Source organism: Ochlerotatus camptorhynchus, unplaced genomic scaffold (assembly GCF_037179485.1).
Source record: "Ochlerotatus camptorhynchus isolate MF236.1 unplaced genomic scaffold, CSIRO-AGI_Acam_v1.1 ptg000139l, whole genome shotgun sequence".
NCBI lineage: Eukaryota > Metazoa > Arthropoda > Insecta > Diptera > Culicidae > Ochlerotatus > Ochlerotatus camptorhynchus.
In genome coordinates this window covers 2,914,838-2,940,460 of record NW_027040629.1, presented here as the reverse complement: position 1 = coordinate 2,940,460, position 25,623 = coordinate 2,914,838, and the positions used below count along the sequence as shown (strand labels likewise).

Sequence of the window (25,623 nt, the reverse complement as noted above, 5' to 3'; positions counted from 1 at the left end):
TTAAAGGCTGAAATTTTTTTCAAATATGGTCGAATAAAAGTGGGAAATATGGTGCCTTGAACAAAATTGCTTTAAATTACATTCTGTTCAACTTTGCTGAACACTGCATATGTATATAAAAAAGTTAGGTTATGCATTCATACTTAAATGAAAGCCACCCTAATCAGCTAAATATTGCATCAAAATAAGGACACATTTATTCCAAACAACTTCTAGAAGGACACTTATTACCAAAAATGAAGAAAAAAATGTGTCGAGATTTTTTTCTTGCTAAATGGTCGCTTCGGACCCTTCAGGCATGTTCCAAGTGCCCTTGGGGAATTGTCCAGAACCGAACTAGAGTCCACCATGCCTCCACCAGTCGGCGCCGCCGGGATGTTCTGAGGCATAAGGGAAGTACAGCCGTTGGTCCCCGGTTCATGAGTTGATGGGTCGATAAGGAAAAGGCCCAGGTGTGGGAGCTGCCTCCCTGGCGGCGTCGGTAGCATTGGTGCTCAGCACGGAAAACAAGATTGACGTAAAACAAATCCAAAGAAAAAAAAAAACGTTTGTTAGTCTGAAATATAATTGTAATTTTAAAATAAGGCAACTTTAAAAATTCGGTTGATTTATTATGCATCCAAAATTTTAGTAATTATTTTGCGAGGAATGCAACCGCCCTTCTTGTGCGTGAGCTCGCTTGTCTAGAAGACGTGTGTTAGTCTGAAATATAATTGTTATTTTAAAATAAGGTAACTTTAACAATTCAGCTGATTTATTATGCATCCAAAATTTTAGTAATTATTTTGCAAGCAATGCAACCGCCCTTCTTGTTTAGAAGACGTTTGTTAGTCTGAAATATAATTGTAATTTTAAAATAAGGCAACTTTAACAATTCAGCTGGATTATTATGCATCCAAAATTTTAGTAATTATTTTGCGAGGAATGCAACCGCCCTTCTTGTGCGTTTGCTTGCTTGTTTAGAAGGCGTTTGCAAGTCTAAAATTTAATTGTAATTTTAAAATAGGGCAATTTTAAAAAATCAGTGGATTTATTATGCATCCAAAATTTTAGTAATATTTTGCAATCAATGCAACCGCCCTCCTAGTGCGCGAGCTCACTTGCCCATTACACATTCCTTGCGAGCTTAGGTGTAGAAAGATGTATTATGTTTTAATATCTCCGTACAGCGGCGCCGGTGGTGTAGTGGTAAGCGTGATTACCTCTCACCCCAGCAGGCCTGGGTTCAATCCCAGTCGGCACCGTCGGGATGTTCTGAGGCATAACATCTCTGATCACGCCTTCCTTCGGAAGGGAAGTAAAGCCGTTGGTCCCCGGTTCATGAGTTGATGGGTCGATAAGGAAAGGGCCCAGGTGTGGGAGCTGCCTCCCTGACGGCGTCGGTAGCATTGGTGCTCAGCACGGAAAACTATATCGACGTAAAAAAAATCCAAGGAAAAAAAAATTCTCCGTACATAGAGACATTTTAAAATTTCTGAAATATGTAATATTTTTATGATTCAAAATGAAAATAATAATATTCGAAAGGATTATTTATGAAATTCTTAAAATAAGCTTAAAAGCTTAGCTTAAAATAAATCAGCTATCTGATGTGTCAATTTTTTTTAATTTTTGTTGCATTGGAAGTTTCAAAGCTGCATCTAATATCTCTTGTACTTGGACGTGAAGTTCAAAACATAATTCAGTGGATGAATTATTTTGCAGATATCTTCGTCTCAGTGTTAAATTATTTACTTTATAAACTACATTTTTAATAAGATATGTGTCTAACAAACAACAGTTTTTAAAAGTTTTCGTTAAACCTCGAAATTTTTCAAAGAAAATCGTGAAAATGTGGAAAGCTCAAGGAAAATGTAAGTAAGTAAACATTAACTCTTCTAAATTATTGGCGCCCTCAAAGCTATGAAGCGCCCCATTTGGTAGGCGGCCCCCCCCCCCCCAATGAAGAGGGCTGCGCACGCCTGTGCACGTAGCATATGGGATTAGAGCTAATTGGGGACAAACTCTCATGCCGATGCCACTCCAAAAATAAATGAATAGGTTATTTTTTAGCTAAAAATTAATAATTGTTACCCACATTCATCAGCGTTCCTTCGAGTAACTTATTGCGTTTTTGGGTAACAGTTGGTCATTTGTGCGTTAAAATCCATTACCCATCTATTGAACATTCAGAAAAAAAAAAAAAAGGAAATGTAGACTTCTTTCCATACTAAATCTAGCCTCGCCGTTTTCATTCATTCGATGCATAAAAGTGGAATAGTAATGGCTTGTATAAATAAGTAAATTCTTTGGTTTTTATTTAAATACTTTATGAACATGATTTTTAGCCAAAAACTAGTTCATCATGGAGAGAATTTACACTGCTATGCATACTTTTTAGTCAAATGTATTTTAAGAGTATTATAATGTTCATCGTGAGTTTTGTCATACATATAATTTATTTTAAAGATTTTAAAGTAGGAAGGAATGGGTAGTTTCCCATAGAACAAGCAGAATTGTTGGGTACCGTAAAACGGGGTAGCTTTGGTAATTTTTAAAGAATATTATAAATATTTTTTACCACAACTAATGTTTGCAAAACAATTTTTTTTTTAACAAGTACTGAGGATCGAGAAACGAAGTGCTCAATTTTGCACCTTTTTTTTATATAACATAATATCCATTTAGCTAATGCGATCGTACAAATCATGGGGTAGCTATATTATGGTCAACCAATACATTTTGCAGATAATTTCAGATGTTACCGAGAAAAAGCACTTCGGGGCGATGATTTTTATTTATTTACTAATTCTTCACCAATCAAACGTCGACTATTTCAGTTATAATAAGTTTATAACGTCTGTTTTTTTATACCAACTTATCTGGCTCAACTCGAACATTTTTAGCATACTTTTGTTCATTGTCACGTCAATTGTTTCGCAATAATCGTTATAACAAAACATCATTTTATTGAACGTCCCATTTCTAGCAAAGTTCCTTCTTTGATTGTTGACATGAAAGAAATGTATGCTTCTTAGAGGACGAGTAGGAGCATAAATCTCTGTGGTGTTCACCCTTTGCACAATAACATCGTTTATCAAAAGCTATCATTGCAAGCTCTCTTCGCCTCTATATTAATTAACATACATCGCGATGGATGTTCCAGATCTTCCGGAGTACTGTCCCCTGGATCCCAGGGACAATGTTCTGCTCACATCTCCAAATTCATATTGATAAGACTTCCATACATAGTTTCAAAAAAATCTAATTCTAGAATCAGTTTCTTGAATTGACCACACTGTTCCAGATCATCCAGAGGTCCATATTCCAGTCACATCTCCAAAATAATTCTGAAAAGACGTCTATGAGTGGTTTTGAAAAAAACACAGAGTTCTAGAATCAATTTCATAAATTGATCACTTTTACGGATGCTCCGGAAATTTCGTAGCTGCTTATTGTGTCTATCGCTACCCATAACGAAAATGAATGCAAAGTAGATGAACATACGCTGTGGGTTGTTTTTATTTCTCGGCTTTCCACTTCACACTGCGTGCTGCTGCTATAGCGGGGAATGTTTGCACATGATTTGGAAATCCAAAAAGTATGCTATGAACTTATTATTTGTGTTCTATAATTGGCATCATTGGATTGCTTTTACTCTTAGTAATTATTTGATATAAAAAAATATACATAGTTCCATATAAAAATTTCAAGCAATCGTGGGCGTAATATGATCATGTCCATTTAGCGCACCTATACAAGCATATTCACCGCACGGGATAAATGCGTGCACCAAGAAGCAGTTCATTTTTACAATGATTAGGGTGGGTCTGTGCAATTATGTTGGTTGAAACTATCGTTTCAAAGACAAATCAAACTGAATAGTAGGCATTGTTAGAAATTGAGGTAATAAGAAGTTATGGTAGGGTTCCAATGTTTAGCAATTATCCATGTTCTACCCCGTTTTATCATAGCACTATTATAACACCGTGCAGCTCTCTTTGATGTAGTAACATCAGTGCAGCTCTATTTGACGCGGTATGCCATATGGAGCTTTTGTTGTCAGGAACATGTAAACTAATAACTTTTAAACAATTCTTAAAAATTGAGGAATTTCAGGAAAATGCGAACCAATTCTGAGCATTCGATAAAATAAAATCGTCACCAGAAGGCAGGTCTAATTTTATGAAATGCCGCACAGTGGATTGCTCCGATGATTCATTTTGATCATTTTGGTCAATCTCGATAGGTTCATGAGTCGCCTCGTAAAGATGGTAGTATAGTGATGGCTAATTTTATGATAAATCTGGGATTTTTTGTATTGAATTAAAAGTACATTCACTAATCCCAGTGAAAGTAATTGGGCAATATTATATTACTAAATTGTTTTTTTGGGAGTTGGCTATCGATGGATTGCCATAAATATCCAAAAAATTGCCCTGGCCCGGTGTTGAAACTAGAAAACCAAAGTAATGTCGAGTACTTTTGACCATTTTTTTCAGTAAAAACACATTCCTGTAAAAACAAATAGATTTATCAGTATAGTTTGTTCCCAAAAAATGATCTCTAATCAGTTCCGGACAGACAAGTGGAAGAAAATCCCAAGAAAACTTGCTCAATTTCTAGAAATTAGTAAAACAGTTCTCCCGGGCGCCCCGCTTCCTTTGCCCTTAAGATCACCAGTTTTTACACATTGAGGATGATTGCTAGTCCCAAGCATCGTCTATTGGTTATCTGTGTAATTACAGCTGATCTGGCAATAACAGGGTAGCAACCGTGGGCGGTCAATCAAGCTCAAGCTCAAGCTTAAGCAACATATCAAACAATCATTTAGTTTTCGACTTATATTTTTTAAAGTAATCAAGTTTGAGGCTTTCGCTCAGTTCGTCTATGTGACTAGACTACCATGCGTCTCCTTTGATACATAGCTAACATAGCTAAGTCATAAGTTGAAAAGTGAGATGGCAAACATAAGACAAAATGGGAATGGTCTTGACCAGTGAATCCAAACACATAAAGCAACCAACGACTCAGACAAAACGGTTGCTACGACTACCATGACAAACTTGCTCTGTAACACAGTTCGATCGGAGTGGCAGAATGATAATGATATATTGCTTGCCTGCTTTGTTGCAATATACCTACAAGGATGAGGACATAACTTGATCTGAATCGAGAAAAGACATAACAAAAAAAATCCCATTAGCATACGTGTATCATCTTCGGCTTTACATCGTGAAGCACCTTGTCAACAATTTGCACGTTTCCTTCTAGCGCCCCGAATGAGCTGTGTCGTACTTCTGACTTATTGTCATTAAAAAAAGGAAGAAGATTATATCATTATTGCTTTGCACTTCTGACATCGAATTATCATTCGGTTCTCGCTTGTCATTTTGTCATTTGGAGATATTTTTGATTCCTTGGTCTTGACACATTTATTTGTGAGAAATTGGAGAGTATGAAAATTTTATTTTTTTTAATTAATGCGGCAAACAAATTAGCTGTGAAAAATTATCAGCGCGGTGCATTTGGTGCATTTGGAATCGAAATAAAATACCAGACGCAAAAATCGTAAATTTCAAAATAGTGATAATGATGATGAGTTTTGCAGATGTTGTAAAAAAAACATAGTCGTGCTAGTACAAGTACAAATATTAGTAACGGTAACAGTAACAGTAATAATAACAGTTAAAATCTGAATAATCGTGAGACTTGACTGGTCATTGCGATTAAACAGAAAGAATTCATTTTCGTTTAAAGACATTGTTTACATTTGGTTGTTCCGCCTATTTAAATTGTTTGTCTAGTACTCTTCTTCGCCTGCATAACTGAATTCACTTACACCTTGTCATTCTCTAAAATGCATGAGATAATGGCTGATTTTTCCAGATATAGGAAACGGGTGCATTATGCGTCAATAGGCTATAATTTAATTGTAGCTCGTAATATTCTTGATAATGCTAGTGTACATTTGATCAGCTAATAATCCTAATATCTGTGGAATATGTTTCTCTGTCTTTATTGTACAGGCTCGAGGCTGAATAGCCATAGGCTTCCTGGGTTCTTGATGAATATAGATAGTGAAGTAAGGCTATAAGGAACGCTAAAAAATAATGGAGTCGATTAATTGACATTTCATGAAACATTCTTCAAATGAAAAATTTCATTTCTAGGCGATGTTACGCCATGAAGCATTAATTAACGTTCTCGTTCGTCAGTATCCGCCAGAGTGCAATAGAATAATTATTTAGGAAATAATTGCATTCATAAAAACTACCGTTTCTTCCGTTTTCTTTCCATTCAGTGCGCGTAAGTTTAGGAAAAACCTGGACTGCTTTGCTGAGAGCATTCTGAAATAAAAACTCTCATAAAACTCTCGTAAATTAAAATCCGGTATGGTAGAGTTGTCGCTTATTGTGGTACCTACCAGCTTTGAACGAACGGAGAGCAATGTCCTGCGGCATGAGAAGATGCATCTCAAAAAAGAAAGCATCAAACGTGTGGCACGTGTTAGGTAACACTAGTAGGAAAGCGTGAAATTGTGTTCATACGCACCCATATGCAAGGGGACTTTATTTGGGACATTCTACTCAGATATTAAGGGGGTAGTACACTATGTAACTTTCAAAAAATCGATTTTTTTGGGCTTATACATACTTTGAGATGTCTATTTTATGGAAAACTTCACCCGAAGTCCGTCCGACATTCCGTTCGAAAGTAATAGGCCAAAACGCGAACTAAAGTCCTGGCCCACGCTCAAAACTTAAAACGCGTTTTTCTCTTGATTTTTCTTGAAAAATAATAAAGTTGGCGTGAGTGATATCTCATAAACATTTCAACAGATTTGAAATCCGTTTGAAATAATGTATACTAAACTATTTTCTATACCTGCTCCCGTAGTCGATGTTCGATATCTCAAAAATTCGATTTTTGGTGCACACTTTTGTCTTCATTTCATGTGTTAATTTACTATATGTTCAAATCGTTCCCAACTTTTAAAAAATTAACATTTACAAAAAATCCTTCGTACGCAAATTGGAAATGTATCTAAAAATAAGAGAATAAAAAATTATTCTATGTCCACATGGAACCCATCCAACTAAGGAAAATTTGGCGGAATGAATAAATAAACCTACGCATTTCCTTTTTCAGGCCGCCAGTGTACATACTAACAAAAAGTTCAAAAAATAGGGGAAATGGATGTAATGTCGACCTAAGTGTCATCGGCTAAATTTTCAATAGCGACCAAAAATATCCATTAGTACCGCCTCAGTGACACGTTCATCTAGATAAAATTGATAAATAATAAATCTTAGATCCATAGGCCAACATTAGAGCCGTTTCCCCTATATCAAAAGTTTTTGTTCTGCGATTTTTGCCAAAGTTTGCATTTTCCATGAATTTTGATGAAAACCACACGGGAACAAATCCAATCTCCGAAATAAGAAAAATGCCTCATGATTTCATGAACATAGCGTATTTTCATGTTATGAAAATACACCATGAATAATATTCATGACAGGGTAGAGCGCTACTGCGTCGTAATCGCCCATTTCCGTTCTATCGATCAGAAAAGACCAATAATATCAATGATTTCGCCGTGTACAAATCAATAATAGGTTTGTTCCGATGCGTTAGTTCATTAGCTACAACATAAATCCTGTTAGAGTGCATTGTATGAATATTTACGCTCATTGTTCTCAAAACAAAAGAAGCGCTTCTAGCGAATTTCCTTTTTTTCGTCCATCCGTAGGACGAAGAAAATGTAATGGCGTTTCAATGCGTTTGGACGGAATTGAAACTCGTAGAACGAATTTAGAATCAAGAAGCTGTATTAGATTTTAAACAATATCTCAACAATTTGTGGCTCTTTATCAAATCCAGCGCTACGTAGGGAAAGGTGAATTAATTTAGAAGTTTTCTTTGACAGAAATATTAATTTTTTTGTTTAAACTCGTTCAGAAAAGAGAGATAAAGCGCGGGTTGTGCTTAGTAGGACGGAAATTAGATCAAAACCCCTATCATGAGCTATGTTTGTGTAACGCACCCAAGATTCCCGAAATCATGAATCATCCGAGTTGAAATCATGAACTAAGTTCATGTATGTAATTTTTAGCTTTTAAACCACAATATAAAGCATCAGACTGGAATCGAACAAAGAACTTTACGATCATTAGACCCATCCTTTTACCACTAGACTATCAGTACTTGTATAAAATGGAAGGCAAAAGGCGTATAATAGATATCTATGTAGGGTAAACGCTCCTATAGTTGCGGTATGTTAGAAGCGTTAGATTCCTATAGTTGTGTATGGAGACTCTGTACACAACTATAGGAACCTAACGCTTCTAACGTATTGTAACTATAGGAGCGTTTCCCCTAGTGCGGTGAACACGGTTTGCCAGGTAACGCTTGTAGCGGTCATGATTCCACTGCATTATGAAATCATGAATTTCCATCACAAAATCAAGAATCATTGTTATGATGTTTCATTTCATGATTTTTTATTCATGAAAATGGAATCGGATTTTCCCGTGCATTGATGGTAACAGCTTCTTCTCATCAGGAAGGGTGACTTAATTTCGAGTGCTGATTTAACCACGGATAATCAAACGATAGCTTCCGTGACCCCTGCCATTAATTGTAACACACTAGCTGACCTCCGCTGTTTTAATCGTATCTCGGTGGTTTATTGACCTATTTATGATAATTGATAGGTTCTAGTTTTTGAGAAAAATATATTATTTCAGATTTTCAACCAACATCCAAAATAAAGAGCTGCAGGAAAATAGTATATTCGACACAACCTCAAAGCACCTAGCGGCGCCGGTTCATGAGTTGATGGGTCGATAGGTAGGGTCCAGGTGTGGGAGCTGCCTCCCCGGAGGAAAATCCAAAAGGCTTGGTAGCCATCATAATGAAGTAATGAAATTGGGTTGTTAGCGGAAAGCTTCCGCTGGGATTTTCCTTATTAAAGAGTTATATAGATTTTTCTCCTTTAGTTTACTTAAATCTTTGGTTTTTATTAGTTAGGTAGGTTCCGATTCAACACATTGTCGTTTCATTTTTTTACCAGTGATCTTGACTTTTATACCTATGGGATTTTGATAAGTTCTTTAGTGGGAATGACACTGATAAAGACTGCACATTGTAGTCGAAATACGTATCTGTCGTAGATACCAAAATTAATTAAGTGAAATTAAATGGAAGATAACCTTTTTTGCTGCTTTATTGATTCGGATAATTATTTATACTTCCAGAAATAACAGTTTGAAAAAGGGCAGGCAAATTAGAAGTGCTTTACTAGAATTGCTCAAACTTCATGTGAACTCATCTAATCAGGCTTGAAATTATACCGAACCTTGTATAATTGATCCACCAGTCTCCAACATTTGAAAATTTATGATGCACATCCTGCAAAGTTACAGCTTATTGATTTTTTTAAGAGAGAAAAAACCTCTAACTTTACGAAAAATGCTTTTTCCACACCAATCCGGTAAGTTGCATCCATCTGTACGAGATCCGCATTCTGTTCTTTCACGAAATTTTAAATTTCGCCCATGGTGGATAAACTGGACGGTATTCTTTATTTCACACATTTCATTTCCAACAGCAATAAACGGCGCCGGTGGTGTAGTGGTAAGCGTGATTACCTCTCACCCCAGCAGGCCTGGGTTCAAACCCAGTCGGCGCCGCCGGGATGTTCTGAGGCATAACATCTCTGATCACGCCTTCCTTCGGATGGGAAGTAAAGCCGTTGGTCCCCGGTTCATGAGTTGATGGGTCGATAGGTAGGGTCCAGGTGTGGGAGCTGCCTTCCTGGCACGTCGGTAGCATTGGTGCTCAGCACGGAAAACAAGATCGACGGAAAAAACAAACCAAAGGAAAAAAAAAAATCCATCAGCAACGACAAAAGTGACCGAGATGCACTGCCCATTAGCAAGCCGAGAAAACCACTTCGGAAAGTATATTTCTCCAAAGGCTCTTATGGATGGGACAAACTAGTTTTGGTATTTTTCACGATATTTTCTCAACTAAACATGTATTTGTTAGTGCACATAGTAAAATACCGGTAGTTTTCAATCGATTCTAATGGATAACTCATTTCTGTCAAAAATACAAAACAGTCCCATTATGCTTTTATGGGTAATGCAGGCAATGGGCAATACTCAGCGATACAATAGGTGGTATTGAATAAACAGACTATCACGTGTCACACAACAACAAAATAATTGTTGCTATCGACAACTAAAAGCGCATCGATACACAATGTTTGTTTTTGATGGTTATTTTGACGTTGCACCTCTTGACGAGCTTAAATGTGTTTCATAACATCAATAACACTATAACAAAGATCACTACATTATTTTTTTTTACCTAGACTACGTCTTACGGGAAGGTACTGTCACGATTTTTTTTGTCATTTATAGATGAAATTAAAATCCGAATACACCAATCGATAGGAAATACCTTTCGTAAGCTGTTGCAAATAAACTTTTTTTTCAATTTTCTTAAAAAAAAAACTGTTTTAAAAATGGCCAAATAAAAAGTGATAATTTTATCACTGTTTTCATGAAATAAACGTTCTCCCCAAACCCAGTCCTCATAATCAAGTACAATTTGGTTTCACATCGTGCTGCTTGAATCAGAAAAGTTATAAAACAGCGCTGCTAATGTTCCTCAACTCATTTTCGCTCCGGACGGCGGGTAAGCAGGTAGCAGCAGCAGCAGCAGCAACAACAGAAGCAGTAGGAAGGTGGTTCCTGTCAAGCGCGCAGAGTTCGAGTTTTGCACCTGCTGCTGGTAGCGGCGTCGCCTCGATGGCGCAAGCGCTCCTTTCCTGAATGATAACTACAAATCTCGATTACTTTTCGGAAGCTTTTGTAAACAACGCATTTTATCGTCGGTTTGGCATAACTAATAGCTCGCCCCAACATACTAAAACCGCTTACAGGTTGGAAAATTTTTCCCCTATGTGATGGTAGTACTAGCATGCGTGGGCGAGCTACCAGTTACGGCAAATCGACGATCAAATGCGTTGTTTCCAAAAGTTGATACGTTCCTTCGAAAAAGTAATCGAGAAATACTTCTTGGACCAATTGCCGAGTTAAATTTAACTCGTGATTAAACGTGACACTTCGAAAATGCTGGAAATTGATCAGTTTTCAAACAGAACTCAGCCACGGTTACCAAAATTTAACTTCTAGTCGGTTCGAAATAACCACGCTCGTGTAGCAGGGTTTATACAACCCCAGTTTTTTGGCATAATTCTTCAAGTAGGAGGGACTTGCAATGCTTACCTCTTAGCATAAATAGAGCTACCGTCGAGTTTTTTCAGTGTTAGGTTCTGAAATTCGGCAGTGAGCGTTCAAAAGGGCATACTTGTAATGTTCGATTCTCTTCATCGATTTTCTGTTTACAGCTAAGCGAAACAATTCAAGCTGAACATTGCATTAGGTCCTAAGTAACACTGACAAGATTCTCTTCGTCGACTTTCTCCTTGAATCCACTCGGCCCAGGTATTTTCAGCACACATATCGATAAAAGAAGTTTTTATCTAGCATCTCATACAACAAACACAACAAGAAACGATTCTGTTATTAAGGCTGTGTTCCATTTGGTGAATTTTTACTTAAATTTGACAAATGGAAAATTTTCAAATAAACCTGCTATTCCAGCAGACTTATTTCTGACAGACAAGGAATCAATTTGACAGACCATTTCTCAAAAACGGCCGATGTACAACAGAGGGATTTTCGAATATCTTAATTTATTTTCGAAGTGTCAAATCTAAGTGAAAATTTTCCAAATGGAACACAGCCTTAGTATTTTTTTATTTGTTCAATCGGTAGATAAAAGATATACCGAGAACTTATTGGAGGGATTCATGGCTAATTGATATCATCTCGATCAACTATGAAATGTTGCATAACATTGATGCAAAATTGTGCACTCCGTTTTTGTGTGTGCATTTATGTTTAGCGTTTTGAAGTTGAATCGCTGAGGATCAATCTCATTACCATAGAAAAATTTCAAGAGTACAGATATCAGCTCTCACAAAAATTATAACAAAGAAACTGGAACTTCACGTTTGTTGCAGTCCAGTACACAAGGATTTTCAATTTCATGAGTGATGTCACAACCATCCAAGATTTGTGTCCTAGAAATCTTGAAGTGATAGGGAATATCAGCCATCATGACGGTCATTGTTGGACGCTTCAATGAATCACTTCAAGAAAGCCTTACTCATATCTGATTGTAATTTAGGAACCAAATGAAATAGAATATGTATTCGCATTTTTATGAGGTCCTGAAATTAACCAAGTTTTACTAAGTAGGAAATCCAAAATATGTACATAGGACCGAAATCATAGGTTACACAGCAAAAAATTAATTTTGATATCACATCAAAGTGGATGCACTACAATCGTGTCAAAAATATGGTGTAATACTACTTTCCAAAAAGGACAAAATTATCATTAATACAGTGCATGTACTGACATTACGCTACTTTTTTTGGCATTTGTTTATTTTTGTGGTCTTAAAAAGTACACGAGATTTTCGACATGATTGAAGTGCATTAAAATTTATTTTTTGCTGTGAACTTCTACTGTATTTTAAATCAATATCTAGAAAAAATGTACGAGAATTTCACTACCCAGCTTAACGCAGTCTACGTCAACCCTGCGGTCGTGTCTTGTACACAACCCCACCAATTTTTTCAATAGCTAATTGTTTCATTAATGAGCAGTTCCACGCCAAATTACGAATTGAACTGACGCAACCTTCTCAGATAGCATAGCATAGCATAGCATAGCATAGCATAAACCACGATGGACAATGTCGTAGGTGGTACGAGCTCCAAATTGTTGTTAAGAAGGAGACCCACCTTCATCCGTTGCTGTTAGATAGTGATTTGTGATTAATTACTACCTCTTATATAAAGGATGTGTCTCCCGAGGTGTCTCTCTCCAACAGACCTGAACTGTCCCGGCCACGTCCTTGCATCTGCTGGGGAAAGGGGAGGAATGTTAGTTCGACACTTACTTAAGGCCATCGTTCGGACATTTTGAGCCGTTTGTCTGTGATTTGGGTGGTTTTCCAGGAAACGTCCCGAAAATCCTGTGAAGGAAAGCGAATATCGGGAAACAAATTCCGTCCGATTGTAGCCAAGGATTTTGTTTTCCTAGTGGGGTAAAATTTGGGTGGAAAAGTGCATTCAACTTCAAGTGGTGTGCTTTTTCCGGGAAAGTGGCATTTCCACCCAAAGAGAATATGCACGTGAGTGTATATGTGCGCGCAAGGAAATGCAATCTTGCGCCTATGTTTTCCCGGGAATTTCCCAAGAAAGTATACCATATTTTTATACCAGGACATTCTGCAGACTATGCACAACATGATAGTATACATAAACATATGATTTTCGAAAATTTGTAGCATGGTTTTTCAATTTCCAAACCATGCGCCAAACATTCTCGCTGTAAATTCGTCACGGACATAGTAAAGAAGCAATCAGCAATTACGCATTTGTTTTACCACGTTGCCACATTTTCTTGTTCGTAGGTCCACGAGTCCTTTTTCGCTAGTTCGCTCATCATATCAAATTGATCAGGAATCAAAAATTATATCGAAGACCTACGACGGATCCGAAATTGAAATTGAGATCTCCATATATTCTTTCATCATATCAAACTGAACAGGAGTTCTTCAAAATCTTATCTTATCTATCGAAGACCTACGACTTATCGGGAATTGAAATCGAATGCTGCATATTCCCTCATCACATCAAATTGATCATTAATTCTTCCGAATAATCAGAAATTATATATAAAACGTATGACTAATCGGAAATTGAAAATGAGTTCTCCATATATTCCACCAACACATCAAATTGATCATAAATCCTTCTGTAGACATTCATATGTTCCCTCATCACATCAAATTGATCAGGATTTCTTACAAATTATCAGAATTAATATCGAACACGTATGACTAATTGGAAATTGAAATTGAGTTCTCCATATATTCCATCAACATATCAAATTAATCAGAAATCCTTCTGAAGAACTTCGGGCAGTTCGAATGTATTTCAAAATACAAGGATGATCAGGAATTATTTCGAAATTTCACCAAATTATCAGAAGTTATATGGAAACCCTATGACTGATTGGAAATTAAAATCGATTTCACCATAATGTGTACCCTATGTACCATATCAAAGTGTTCAGAAATTCTTCCGGATTATCAGATATTATATTGAAGGTCTTCGACTAATAGAACAATTGTAACCAAGTTTCCATGTATATCTCAATCAAATCAGGTTGATCAGGAATTCTTTCGAATTATCAGAAATTATAAAAAAAAAACTTCCTGATCAGATATTAAAATCGAGTTGTCCTTATGCCCTTACCATATCAAATTGATCAGGAATTCTTCCGAATTATCATACATTATATCGAAGGCTTACGACTGATCGGAAATCCAAATCGAGTTTTCCATATATTCCTGCATCATATCAAAGTGATCAGGAATTCTTCCGAATTATCATATATTATACCGAAGGCCTTCGATTAAAAGAAGAATTGAAATCGAGCTCTCCATATATATCCTTTTTCCATCAAATTGAATAGAAATTGTCAGTTGGTCAGTAAGAATGTATTTACAAAATGTAATAATGATCAGGAATCATATAGAAGACTTTCAAATAATCAAAAATTTGTTTTAAACCCGTTGAATACTATCCAACAATGTCAGTTTGATAAATAATTCATTCGAATTATCATAAATGATACGAAGACCTACGAAATTGAGCTCTCCATATATTCCCTGGTCATATCAGAGTGATCGGGAGTCATTCTGATTATCTTTGGTCTGTAATAATGTATTTTCAAAATTTAGCATTGATCAGGAGCCATGTAGACGATCTTCAAATGATCTTGAAATAAAACCATTTGAATATTCTTACATCATATGAGATTGGTTAGGAATTCTTCCGAATAATAAGAAATTATTTCGTGGACTTCCAACTTATAGAAAAATTTATATTGTGTTCTCCATATATTCGCTTCTCATATCAAGTCATCTTCCGAAGATCTTCGGTCAGTTAGAATGTATTTTCAAAATATAAATATGGTTAGTCGAAGTCTTTCAAATGATCTTAATTTGAAATTCAATCTTTTGAATATTATCGTCCCATATGAGGTTGATCAGCAATTCCTCCAATTTATCAGAATTTATATCGAAGACTTACGACTTACAGGAAATTGAAATCGATTCTCCATATATTCGCTCATCATATCAAAGTGATCAGTAATTATTATGATGATCGTCGGTCAGATAGAATGTAGCAAAACTTCGAATATTCAAAGGATTTTATTTCAATTTCTGACCGTTTACAGATCTTCGACATGATTCCTGTTCAACACTATGTTATGAAAATACGTTCTTATTGACTGAAGATCTTCAGAAGATGTCTAATGTCAAATGTCTATTGCTGATATATTTGTTATAAAAGGGGCGCTGGTGGTGTAGTGGTAAGCGTGATTCCCAAAAGGCCTGGGTTCAATCCAAGTCGGCACCACCGGGGTTTTCTGAGGAATAAAATTTCTTATCACGCCTTCCTTCGGAAGGGAAGTTAAACCGTTGGTCCCCAGTCCATGAGTTGATGGGCAGATATGTAGGGTCCAGGTGTGGAAACTATCTCCCTGGTGCCGGTAGCATTGGTACTCAGTACGCAAAAGAAAATCGACGGAAACAAACCAAGGATTTTTTTATATGATAAAGAAATATATGGAGAACTCGATTTCAATTTTTTTATTAGTCCAAGGTCTTCGATATAATTTTTGATAGTTCGAAAGTATTCCTAATCAACCTCATATGATGAGAGAATATTCAATGGAATTATTTTCAATGTTTAATCATGTGATTCTTATATTTTGAAATGCATTCTTACTGACAGAAGATCTTCATAACAATTTTTAATAATTTCGATTTGATAAGGAAATATTATATCAATTTATCAATTTATTTATTTAGTTAGTCGTTAATCAAAAGCGTAGATTACATTATAATATCATTACTTATGATCTATGATTTCGCAGTGCTTGGAATTATTTTTCAATTTTAGCGGTGACATATTTAGGACTATCATTTCACAGTTTTCATTATATATAGATATCATCTGACTTATCGGTCCATATTTCGCTTAGCTAGTGCGGTGGTGATCTACCGCGAACAAATGTCTATTACGCAATTTTCGAAACGGTGCATAAAAATTAAGTCTTGATAATAAATAACCTGAGTCAATGCGTTGCGAAGCTATATTGTTTACGGAAGAGACCAAGAGACGATGCTCTTTCAATACCTGAATGTTGATTAACAAGCAACATGCTTCATAAGATGGGAGAAGAAATGCTGTTCATCCCAATTAACTCATATAATAAAAACTACTTTTGGATTGACTCTATTCGTTCAATTGTGTAAGGTGTAAAGTGGAAACCAAAACGCTTTATAAAATAAAATTGCTTTATAAAATAAATATGAATTGCCTGCTCTAAGAATTATTGTGTTATAATGATCCACAATTGCTTATTTAGAATCTAGAAAAACACGTAAATCTTTTATTTTATATATTATTTATTTTATCAAACAAACTTTTACAACACCACGTCTAAAAAAACATGTACTTCATCAGCATGAATAAGCAGTTTGAGCTTTTTCAAAATAAGAGAGATATCGTTAACGTACAAAATGAAAAGAAGAGGTTCGAAGTGCGAGCCCTGAGGAACTCTTGACAGGACTTGAAATGAATTAGATTTTTTTCTCGCAGTATCTTACAATTTTCTGACGGTCCGTTCCCAAGTATCACTTGCAACATCGTTCTTGACAAATAAAACAAATCCCAGTTGTGAATAAGTTCTATATTAATTGCTTGCAAAACGTCTTGTTTTATACCCGTTGTATTGTTTTTGTGAAGTATTCAACCTTTCTGACATGCTGTTTATCTTGAAGTTATAATTCGGTATTGAATGTCTCAATTATCGGTTTACAACATATTTATAAAAAAAAAACTTGGTGAAAACTTGCTAGCCTTATAAACAACATCTTTTCGTATGTCAGTTTTAGAAACGTGAGCAAATATGAATACATCTTAAATATAACTTATTTAAAATATGAAAGTAATAAGTTATATTTCAGTGGTACACATGACTAGCAAATTTTCATCAAATACCATCAGTTATAAATGTGTTATAAACAGGTAATTAAGAGTTACAATACCGAATTATAACTTCAATATATGATACACGTAATGTTCTTGTTTTTCGAATACATTTCATTCATGTTTTATCATCCCAAGTATGGTGTGTAGAAGAGAAACGTAAAAAAAAAAAAGATGTTTGCAAAAATTGGGAATTTTATCAAGAATATGGTGTACAATTCTATTAACAGTATCAAGCTTTTTCTAAAGAGCCCATGACTTTTTTGAAAGTAGAATGTAAAGATTCTCCAAAAAATTGCATCTGCATTGGGAGTATGAGATCTCATTTTATGCCCTTTTTTCATACAATTAAATACCCCAGAATAATAACTTTAGTTAATTGATGATGGAAACATAAAAAAAATCCATTCGTTGGAAGGATGAAATTTATTTACAACATGCCCAAATTAGTAGGTTGCGTTATAATTATAATTAAGTTGCGCTAGCCAATTATATTTACCATAACATATGTGTTTTATATAGACATCACCTCTTGCACTTTTATCGTGTGACTAGACTAAGTAAAAAATCTTGAAAGCGATTCTGCTGATTTTTACTTGATTTATTTGGTTTAGTCCTAAGAAAACAATTTATTTTTAAATAAACTGCAATGTCTCATTTACACCAATGACTGCGAGCAGAATGCTCTCATTTTCTGCATCAGAAATAAATGAAATCAGCATGCGTTGATTGAAAATGCCATAGATAAGAATTTTAATTTCAGGAGGGAATAAGATACTATTTATTCGGCTATTTGGAAGAATATTTCAATAGAAATATTACAATCATAATCTGTGGCGAATAAAAAGTTTCACCTGCTATATTTGTTTTCATCCACACACGCTCAAATTCTTTAGATTAAGATTGGATAATGACTTCCTAATTATTATTTTTATGAAATTGCGATGCACTATTCATGTGATTGAAATTCTTACAATAAACCAGAATTACAATAAAAAGTGTTTCGGAGAAAAAATTCTGATCAGCCGTAAGGCTTCTATATAATTTCTGATGATTCGAAAGAATTTTATATGATGCGAGAATTTGGAATAATTCCTGATCATTCTTATAAGGTGGGATACTATTCAAACGATATAGATTCAATTTTTGGTCATTTGAAGGTCTCGACATTATTCCTGAGATCCTTATATTTTGAAATACATTCCAACTGAAAAGATCTTGAGATGAATTTATGATCAATTAAACATGATAAGAAAATGTACGGAGAACTCGATACCAATTTCTGATCAGCCGTAAAGCTTCCAACTAACTTCTGATAATTCGGAAGAATTTCGAAATATTTCCTGACTATCGTTGTATTTTGAAATACATTCTAACTGCCCGAAGATCTTCAGAAGGATTTCTGATCAATTTGATATGTTGATGGAATATATGGAGAACTCAATTTCAATTTCCCGTCAGTCGTAGGTCATCGATGTAATTTCTTATGGAATATATGGAGAACTCGATTTCAATTTCCAATCAGTGGCAATTTCTGATAATTCGTAAAAAATTCTGATCAATATGATATGATGAGGGAATTAATGGAGAATGCGATTTCAATTTCCAATCAGTCGTAGGGATTCCATATAACCTCTGACAATTTGGAAGAATTTCAAAATAATTCCTGACCATCCTTGTATTTTTAAAATCAGTATAACTTCCCGAATGTCTTCAGAAGGATTTCTGATCAATTTGATATATTCATGGAATATATGGAGAACTCAATTTCAATTTCCGATTAGTCATACGTGTTAGGTATAATTTCTGATAATTCGCAAGAATTCCTGATCAATTTGATGTGATGAATGTACGGAGAATTGATTTCAATTTCCGATCAGTCGTAGATTTTCGATTTAATTTCTGATAATTCGGAAGAATTCCTGATCACTTTGATATGATGAGGAAATATTCAAAGACCTCGAATTCAATTTCCGATCAGTAATTGGTCTTTTTTATAATTTCTGCTGATTCGGAAGAATTCCTTATAAATCTGATATGATGAGGGAATATTTGGGGAACTCAATTTTAATTTCCAATTAGCCGTATGTGTTCGATATAATTTCTGATAATTCGGAAGTATAGCCGATCAACCTGATATGATAAAGATATACCTATATGGAAAAATCGATGACAATTCTTCTATAAGTCGAAGGCCCTGAATATGATTTCTGGTAATTCGGAAGAATTCATTATCACTTTGCTAGGGTGTATATGAATCATTCGATTTCAATTTCCGATCAGTCGTAGGTCTTCGATATAATTTCTGATAATTCGGAAGATGTCCTGATAAAACTCGATTTCAATTTCCCACCATTCGTAGGTATTCGATACAATTTTTGGTCACACAAAAGAATTCCTGATCAATTTGATATGGTAAGGGCATAAGGACAACTCGATTTTAATATCTGATCAGGAAGTTTTTTTTTTATAATTTCTGATAATTCGAAAGAATTCCTGATCAACCTGATTTGATTGAGATATACATGGAAACTTGGTTACAATTGTTCTATTAGTCGAAGACCTTCAATATAATATCTGATAATCCGGAAGAATTTCTGAACACTTTGATATGGTACATAGGGTACACATTATGGTGAAATCGATTTTAATTTCCAATCAGTCATAGGGTTTCCATATAACTTCTGATAATTTGGTGAAATTTCGAAATAATTCCTGATCATCCTTGTATTTTGAAATACATTCGAACTGCCCGAAGTTCTTCAGAAGGATTTCTGATTAATTTGATATGTTGATGGAATATATGGAGAACTCAATTTCAATTTCCAATTAGTCATACGTGTTCGATATTAATTCTGATAATTTGTAAGAAATCCTGATCAATTTGATGTGATGAGGGAACATATGAATGTCTACAGAAGGATTTATGATCAATTTGATGTGTTGGTGGAATATATGGAGAACTCATTTTCAATTTCCGATTAGTCATACGTTTTATATATAATTTCTGATTATTCGGAAGAATTAATGATCAATTTGATGTGATGAGGGAATATGCAGCATTCGATTTCAATTCCCGATAAGTCGTAGGTCTTCGATAGATAAGATAAGATTTTGAAGAACTCCTGTTCAGTTTGATATGATGAAAGAATATATGGAGATCTCAATTTCAATTTCGGATCCGTCGTAGGTCTTCGATATAATTTTTGATTCCTGATCAATTTGATATGATGAGCGAACTAGCGAAAAAGGACTCGTGGACCTACGAACAAGAAAATGTGGCAACGTGGTAAAACAAATGCGTAATTGCTGATTGCTTCTTTACTATGTCCGTGACGAATTTACAGCGAGAATGTTTGGCGCATGGTTTGGAAATTGAAAAACCATGCTACAAATTTTCGAAAATCATATGTTTATGTATACTATCATGTTGTGCATAGTCTGCAGAATGTCCTGGTATAAAAATATGGTATACTTTCTTGGGAAATTCCCGGGAAAACATAGGCGCAAGATTGCATTTCCTTGCGCGCACATATACACTCACGTGCATATTCTCTTTGGGTGGAAATGCCACTTTCCCGGAAAAAGCACACCACTTGAAGTTGAATGCACTTTTCCACCCAAATTTTACCCCACTAGGAAAACAAAATCCTTGGCTACAATCGGACGGAATTTGTTTCCCGATATTCGCTTTCCTTCACAGGATTTTCGGGACGTTTCCTGGAAAACCACCCAAATCACAGACAAACGGCTCAAAATGTCCGAACGATGGCCTTAAGAGAGATACAGATAACTCTACGACCCCTCATGGGAAGGGTGAATTTTTGTTAGTAGGGGGGTAAGCCATAGGATACGCCCAGCCGGCCTTGCTGGAAATCTTTATATCAAGCATATAATAAATAGAAGCTGTAAGTAGTTTATCTGTCCGATGTTGCTGCCCATTACCTAAACATATTATTCAAAACAGTCTTCAGATTTTGGAGTTAAGAAACGTTATCAGCTCGATCTTGTTGCTTCGTTGCGCCTGAAAATGTTTGTTGATCCTAAACATATGCACAATTCATTCTGATCGATAGGAGGTTCTCATGTGTGAAAGGTTATTAATAGTATGTGGAATCGTAGATTACAATGAAGATTTGCCCTTGGCCTAACTCCCACTGTCTGGCAGTGGTATTATCGATAAAATCTGCCTGCAATCATTTCTTATGAATGCAAAGAAGCTTGAACCCGGGAGTTAGAAGGTGACAGCTCTACCGCAGCTACAATAGCCCATTTCAAGAACGCAAGCATTCCGAAGCTATTTTCACACATGATAAGCCCCGCTCCAATACATTATCGATGCAAATATACACCATTGATAATATACTGAAACTTTCAATCAAGCAGTAATGCAATACTCGATTGACGCGTATTTAGTAAGTTTTGAAATGATCGTCTTGAATTAGATGGATATTTCCTATCGGACAGAGGAACGAAAAGGTAAATAAACTTAGCTGAGCGTAACTACGCGTAGGTAAGAACAGTCGGCACCACATGCAATGGATAAGAATTTGAAAATTTTAGCTTAATGCACTTTTCAGCATCACTTCTGTACTTTCAAATTAACACTTTTTAAAAATGAAATTGTAAATTTATAACATTTTCACTAGAACAAAAACGACGTAGCAAAACAAAAACACGTCATTTTCGCAGCGCAGCCTACATCGATCCCCAACCAAAATTTGAGTTTTCAACTGACGCAACCTTCTCAGATTAAAAAAAAAAACATTGCATAATTGTTTCTTATGGTCAATAATTCGATTTTTCGAGTAATTCACCCAAAATTGCTTGATTGTATTTCCCTGAAATGGATTTATTTTTTTCCCACAACTTTGTCGCAAACGTCATTTAGATTGGAAGTAACGTTTTAGAGTTTTGGTTTGTTGAAAAATATCGAGTATGTCATTTTGAATTTCTTTGCAAGATTGAAAATGGCTGAAGCTTAGCTCAAATGTGAATTATTGACCATATCAAACAATTATGCAAAATTTCATGCAAAACGAAGAGGGTCGAGCCTGAATTATTATTTCTTTTTTGCTATTTTCCCTCTAATCCAGAAGATGACCTATTGGCCATCTTCCCCCGTGCTCTCATGCAATAAAATTATTGTCTCAATTCTCTTAAAAGCGCCAGCTGTTGTAAAAGGCATTTGCAAATCTGTGCTCTCCACAGATGTGGTCTATTTATCGTTTCAGCAATCAGAAATGACAAGTCGTGAATATCAAGACTCGTCACTGGGTGACGATAGATGATACAAATTTATATTCTACCTCAGAAATCACCTTTTTCCGTTGATGCCTTCATGATTATAAATGAATAAATAATGCTCCCTTGAAGTATGTGTATTAGTCATACGGAAATACACCACCGCAAAACGAAAACATAGCAAATTTATCTAAGGCTAAACATAACTTTTCCTTCTTCTCTATTTTTCTCCATTTCAGATGGTTACCCAAAGCGGCTATGAGGCCCATCGGGCCACCAGACACCTCCCACTCAGAGTGCGTCCTCATCGTAGGCGTTTCCCGTCCTAAGCTAGCGGCTCTGTTCTTATCGGTTATGTTGTTATCGCTTTTTCTTACGTTTCACATTCTGTACGACAGTGCTGTCTACAGCATACAGGTAAGTTGAAGTCTGTTTGGCTCATTTCCTTTGCCGTTTCCTGCCCTTGCTGCGGTCAAAGCAAGTGACTTCGTTAAGGATATGATTCACGGAAGCCGTTTCTCATACAATTGTGTTCACCTCGTGGCATTTTCTCGGGCACACAACTGACGATCCATTTAATGTACGAAGCTGAAAATACTACTTAATGTTTGCTGCAAAAAAGCAAGCATCGCATTAAACTCTCAGATACGTACGGCTTCTGGATGATGAGATTTGTGTCGCTGAAAACGCGAAGTGGTGGACGAGCATATGAGGTTTCGCTTGCTTGTCCGCGTTGTTTGTGAAATAGCTGCAGTAGAAAATCGTTTATTTAGGTACTTGATTCTATTTATGTAAATTGTGAACGAAACAAAAATGTAAAAATTTGGAATAATGGGAATGCCAGCATAAACCCTTCGTCTTATCAACGCGAACAAGAAACGGAAATGGAATCATTTCCAAAGCACACAATTTGAATTGTTACAGAGTAATTTTACTGGAATGTTTCTCTTATCCCATTTTTTTCATTCCAGGCAGCAACGGCCATATCCGAAAACAAAATCGCCATACTAACAAATCACATCCCGAATCCACCGACGATTAATCATCCCGTGCTATTCCCCAACAGGATCCATTTCCCCAAGACGAGCAGAAGACTTCCTCAAGTAATTTATTGGCAGTTGAATTTATTGTTGGAAATTGCATTCATATCGGAAAATGTGTTCTTCTCTGTGTTTTCTTTTCATTTCTCATTTTCACCACCTCGTGCAACCAATTTTCAACCCTCTCTCTCTATCGATGGAACCCACATACCACAGTGTTTGATAATTGGAGTGAGAAAATGTGGCACACGTGCGCTGCTGGAGATGCTGTATCTTCATCCACGGATTCAGAAGGCAGCTGGCGAGATTCATTTCTTCGACCGCGACGAAAACTATCTCAAGGGGCTGGAATGGTACCGAAAAAAGATGCCTCACTCGTTCCGCGGTCAGATTACCATCGAGAAGAGCCCCAGCTACTTTGTGACGCCCGAGGTGAGTGCCACGTGTTTGTGCCATAGCAAAAATTTGTCGTATTCTATTTTGGTCGTTCGTTCTGCTCAGTTTTACACGAAATCGATTTAAAATTCAACGGTGCGCTGTGTGGCGCCCAAGGGGTTGATAAGCATTTGCCGAGAACTTTTTTCCTCCCTTTTTCTCGAAGGTTAATTTTATCCCATCTCATTCTACGCCATTGTTGGATAGGGCTCATTCGATTGAAGCCACCACCATTCTGCACTGGCGGGATCCAATTTAAACCCGCTGCGGACGGAATGGTCTCGTAAAGGTTTTATTGTAAATTGTGCTGTGTTCTATTGCCATAGTAAGTTCCAGTAGTGACTCATTTCTTATATCCGAATGCTTCCTCTGTTTTCTATAGGTTGCCCTTCAAGGTTCACTGTGTATGTTAATGGATGAAAAGATATTATTTTCTCCTTTTGGCATTAACAAAAAATGTCACAACTTAACGCCCTTGAAATTAACTAAAATGAGGTCGGATTTTACTATTCTGTTAGGGTTAGGTTTGTATTTATATCTTCTTCTTTGATTATAACGAACCACTGATACTTTGCACCTACTTTTAGTTTACTATGCTTAGAGCAAAAAATTATTGCAATCAGCTCGTTTAATAATCTAAAAATATGAGCATGAGTGTTGTAGATTTTTTTTCCTTAGCTTAATTATAACATGGTAGTGGGAATTATGAAAACATGCACCACAATTTAATTTTAAGTATAATCAGAATATTTGGTTATTAGTTTTTAAATATGATCAACCCAGGTAACATTGCAAGTTTTGTTCCTTTGGTTTGTTTTTTCCGTCGATCTTGTTTTCCGTGCTGAGCACCAATGCTACCGACGTGCCAGGAAGGCAGCTCCCACACCTGGACCCTACCTATCGACCCATCAACTCATGAACCGGGGACCAACGGCTTTACTTCCCATCCGAAGGAAGGCGTGATCAGAGATGTTATGCCTCAGAACATCCCGGCGGCGCCGACTGGGATTGAACCCAGGCCTGCTGGGGTGAGAGGTAATCACGCTTACCACTACACCACCGGCGCCGTTACATTGCAAGTTTTATAGTGATTTTAAAGCATGCTACAAGGTGGACCCTACCTGGCTATCTTTAGGTGGACCCCATTTCACAAAAAAAAATTAAAAAGTGTAAATACTGTGATCCGGGGGCAAAATTGGTTGTTTGGTGATATAGATATTAAGAGAAATCCTGATAGTATTTCATGATGCGGCACGACTAGCCATTCCCCGGACTGGCCCAACTCCCGCGCAAAAAGCTCTTCGCTGGTGGTCTGAAGAGATAAAAGTGGCAGTAAAAGCTAGATGAAAGACACTTCGGCGTGTCAAGCGCCTCCCAGCTAACCACCCGCAAAAGGAATTAGCCGCAAGACCAATAGTTTTCCGCAAGACCAATAGCCAAGAGCCACTGGCTGGGAGGAAAAAGTTGGCAATCGAGACCGTTAAACATCGAAAGCCGAATTAAGGACTAGTTTATGGCAGGAGACAACTCTGCGGCGCTCCAAATCGCACAACGGAGTTGGGATAGGCATTGCGAAAAAGACCTCGTCAACGAGCTTGAGCCTACCGCCACAATGTTCTCTTTTTTCTTCCCCCCCAACACAGTATTCGCTTGGGTTCCGGGGCATAGTGGCATCCGACGTTGACAGACTGGTCGGGGTGGGACCAT

The 25,623-nt window shown here is 36.3% G+C and overlaps 1 protein-coding gene across 1 annotated transcript in view; it reads left to right on the top strand.

Annotated features, from left to right (window-relative positions):
- Hs3st-A (Heparan sulfate 3-O sulfotransferase-A) overlaps positions 1–25,623 on the top strand; it is a 166,137-nt gene that overhangs the window by 86,610 nt on the left and 53,904 nt on the right. The window contains exons 3-5 of the mRNA XM_065221163.1: positions 22,681–22,858; positions 23,413–23,544; positions 23,698–23,913. Of these exons, the coding sequence (XP_065077235.1) occupies positions 22,681–22,858; positions 23,413–23,544; positions 23,698–23,913 (526 nt within the window). The remainder of the gene's footprint in view (positions 1–22,680; positions 22,859–23,412; positions 23,545–23,697; positions 23,914–25,623) is intronic.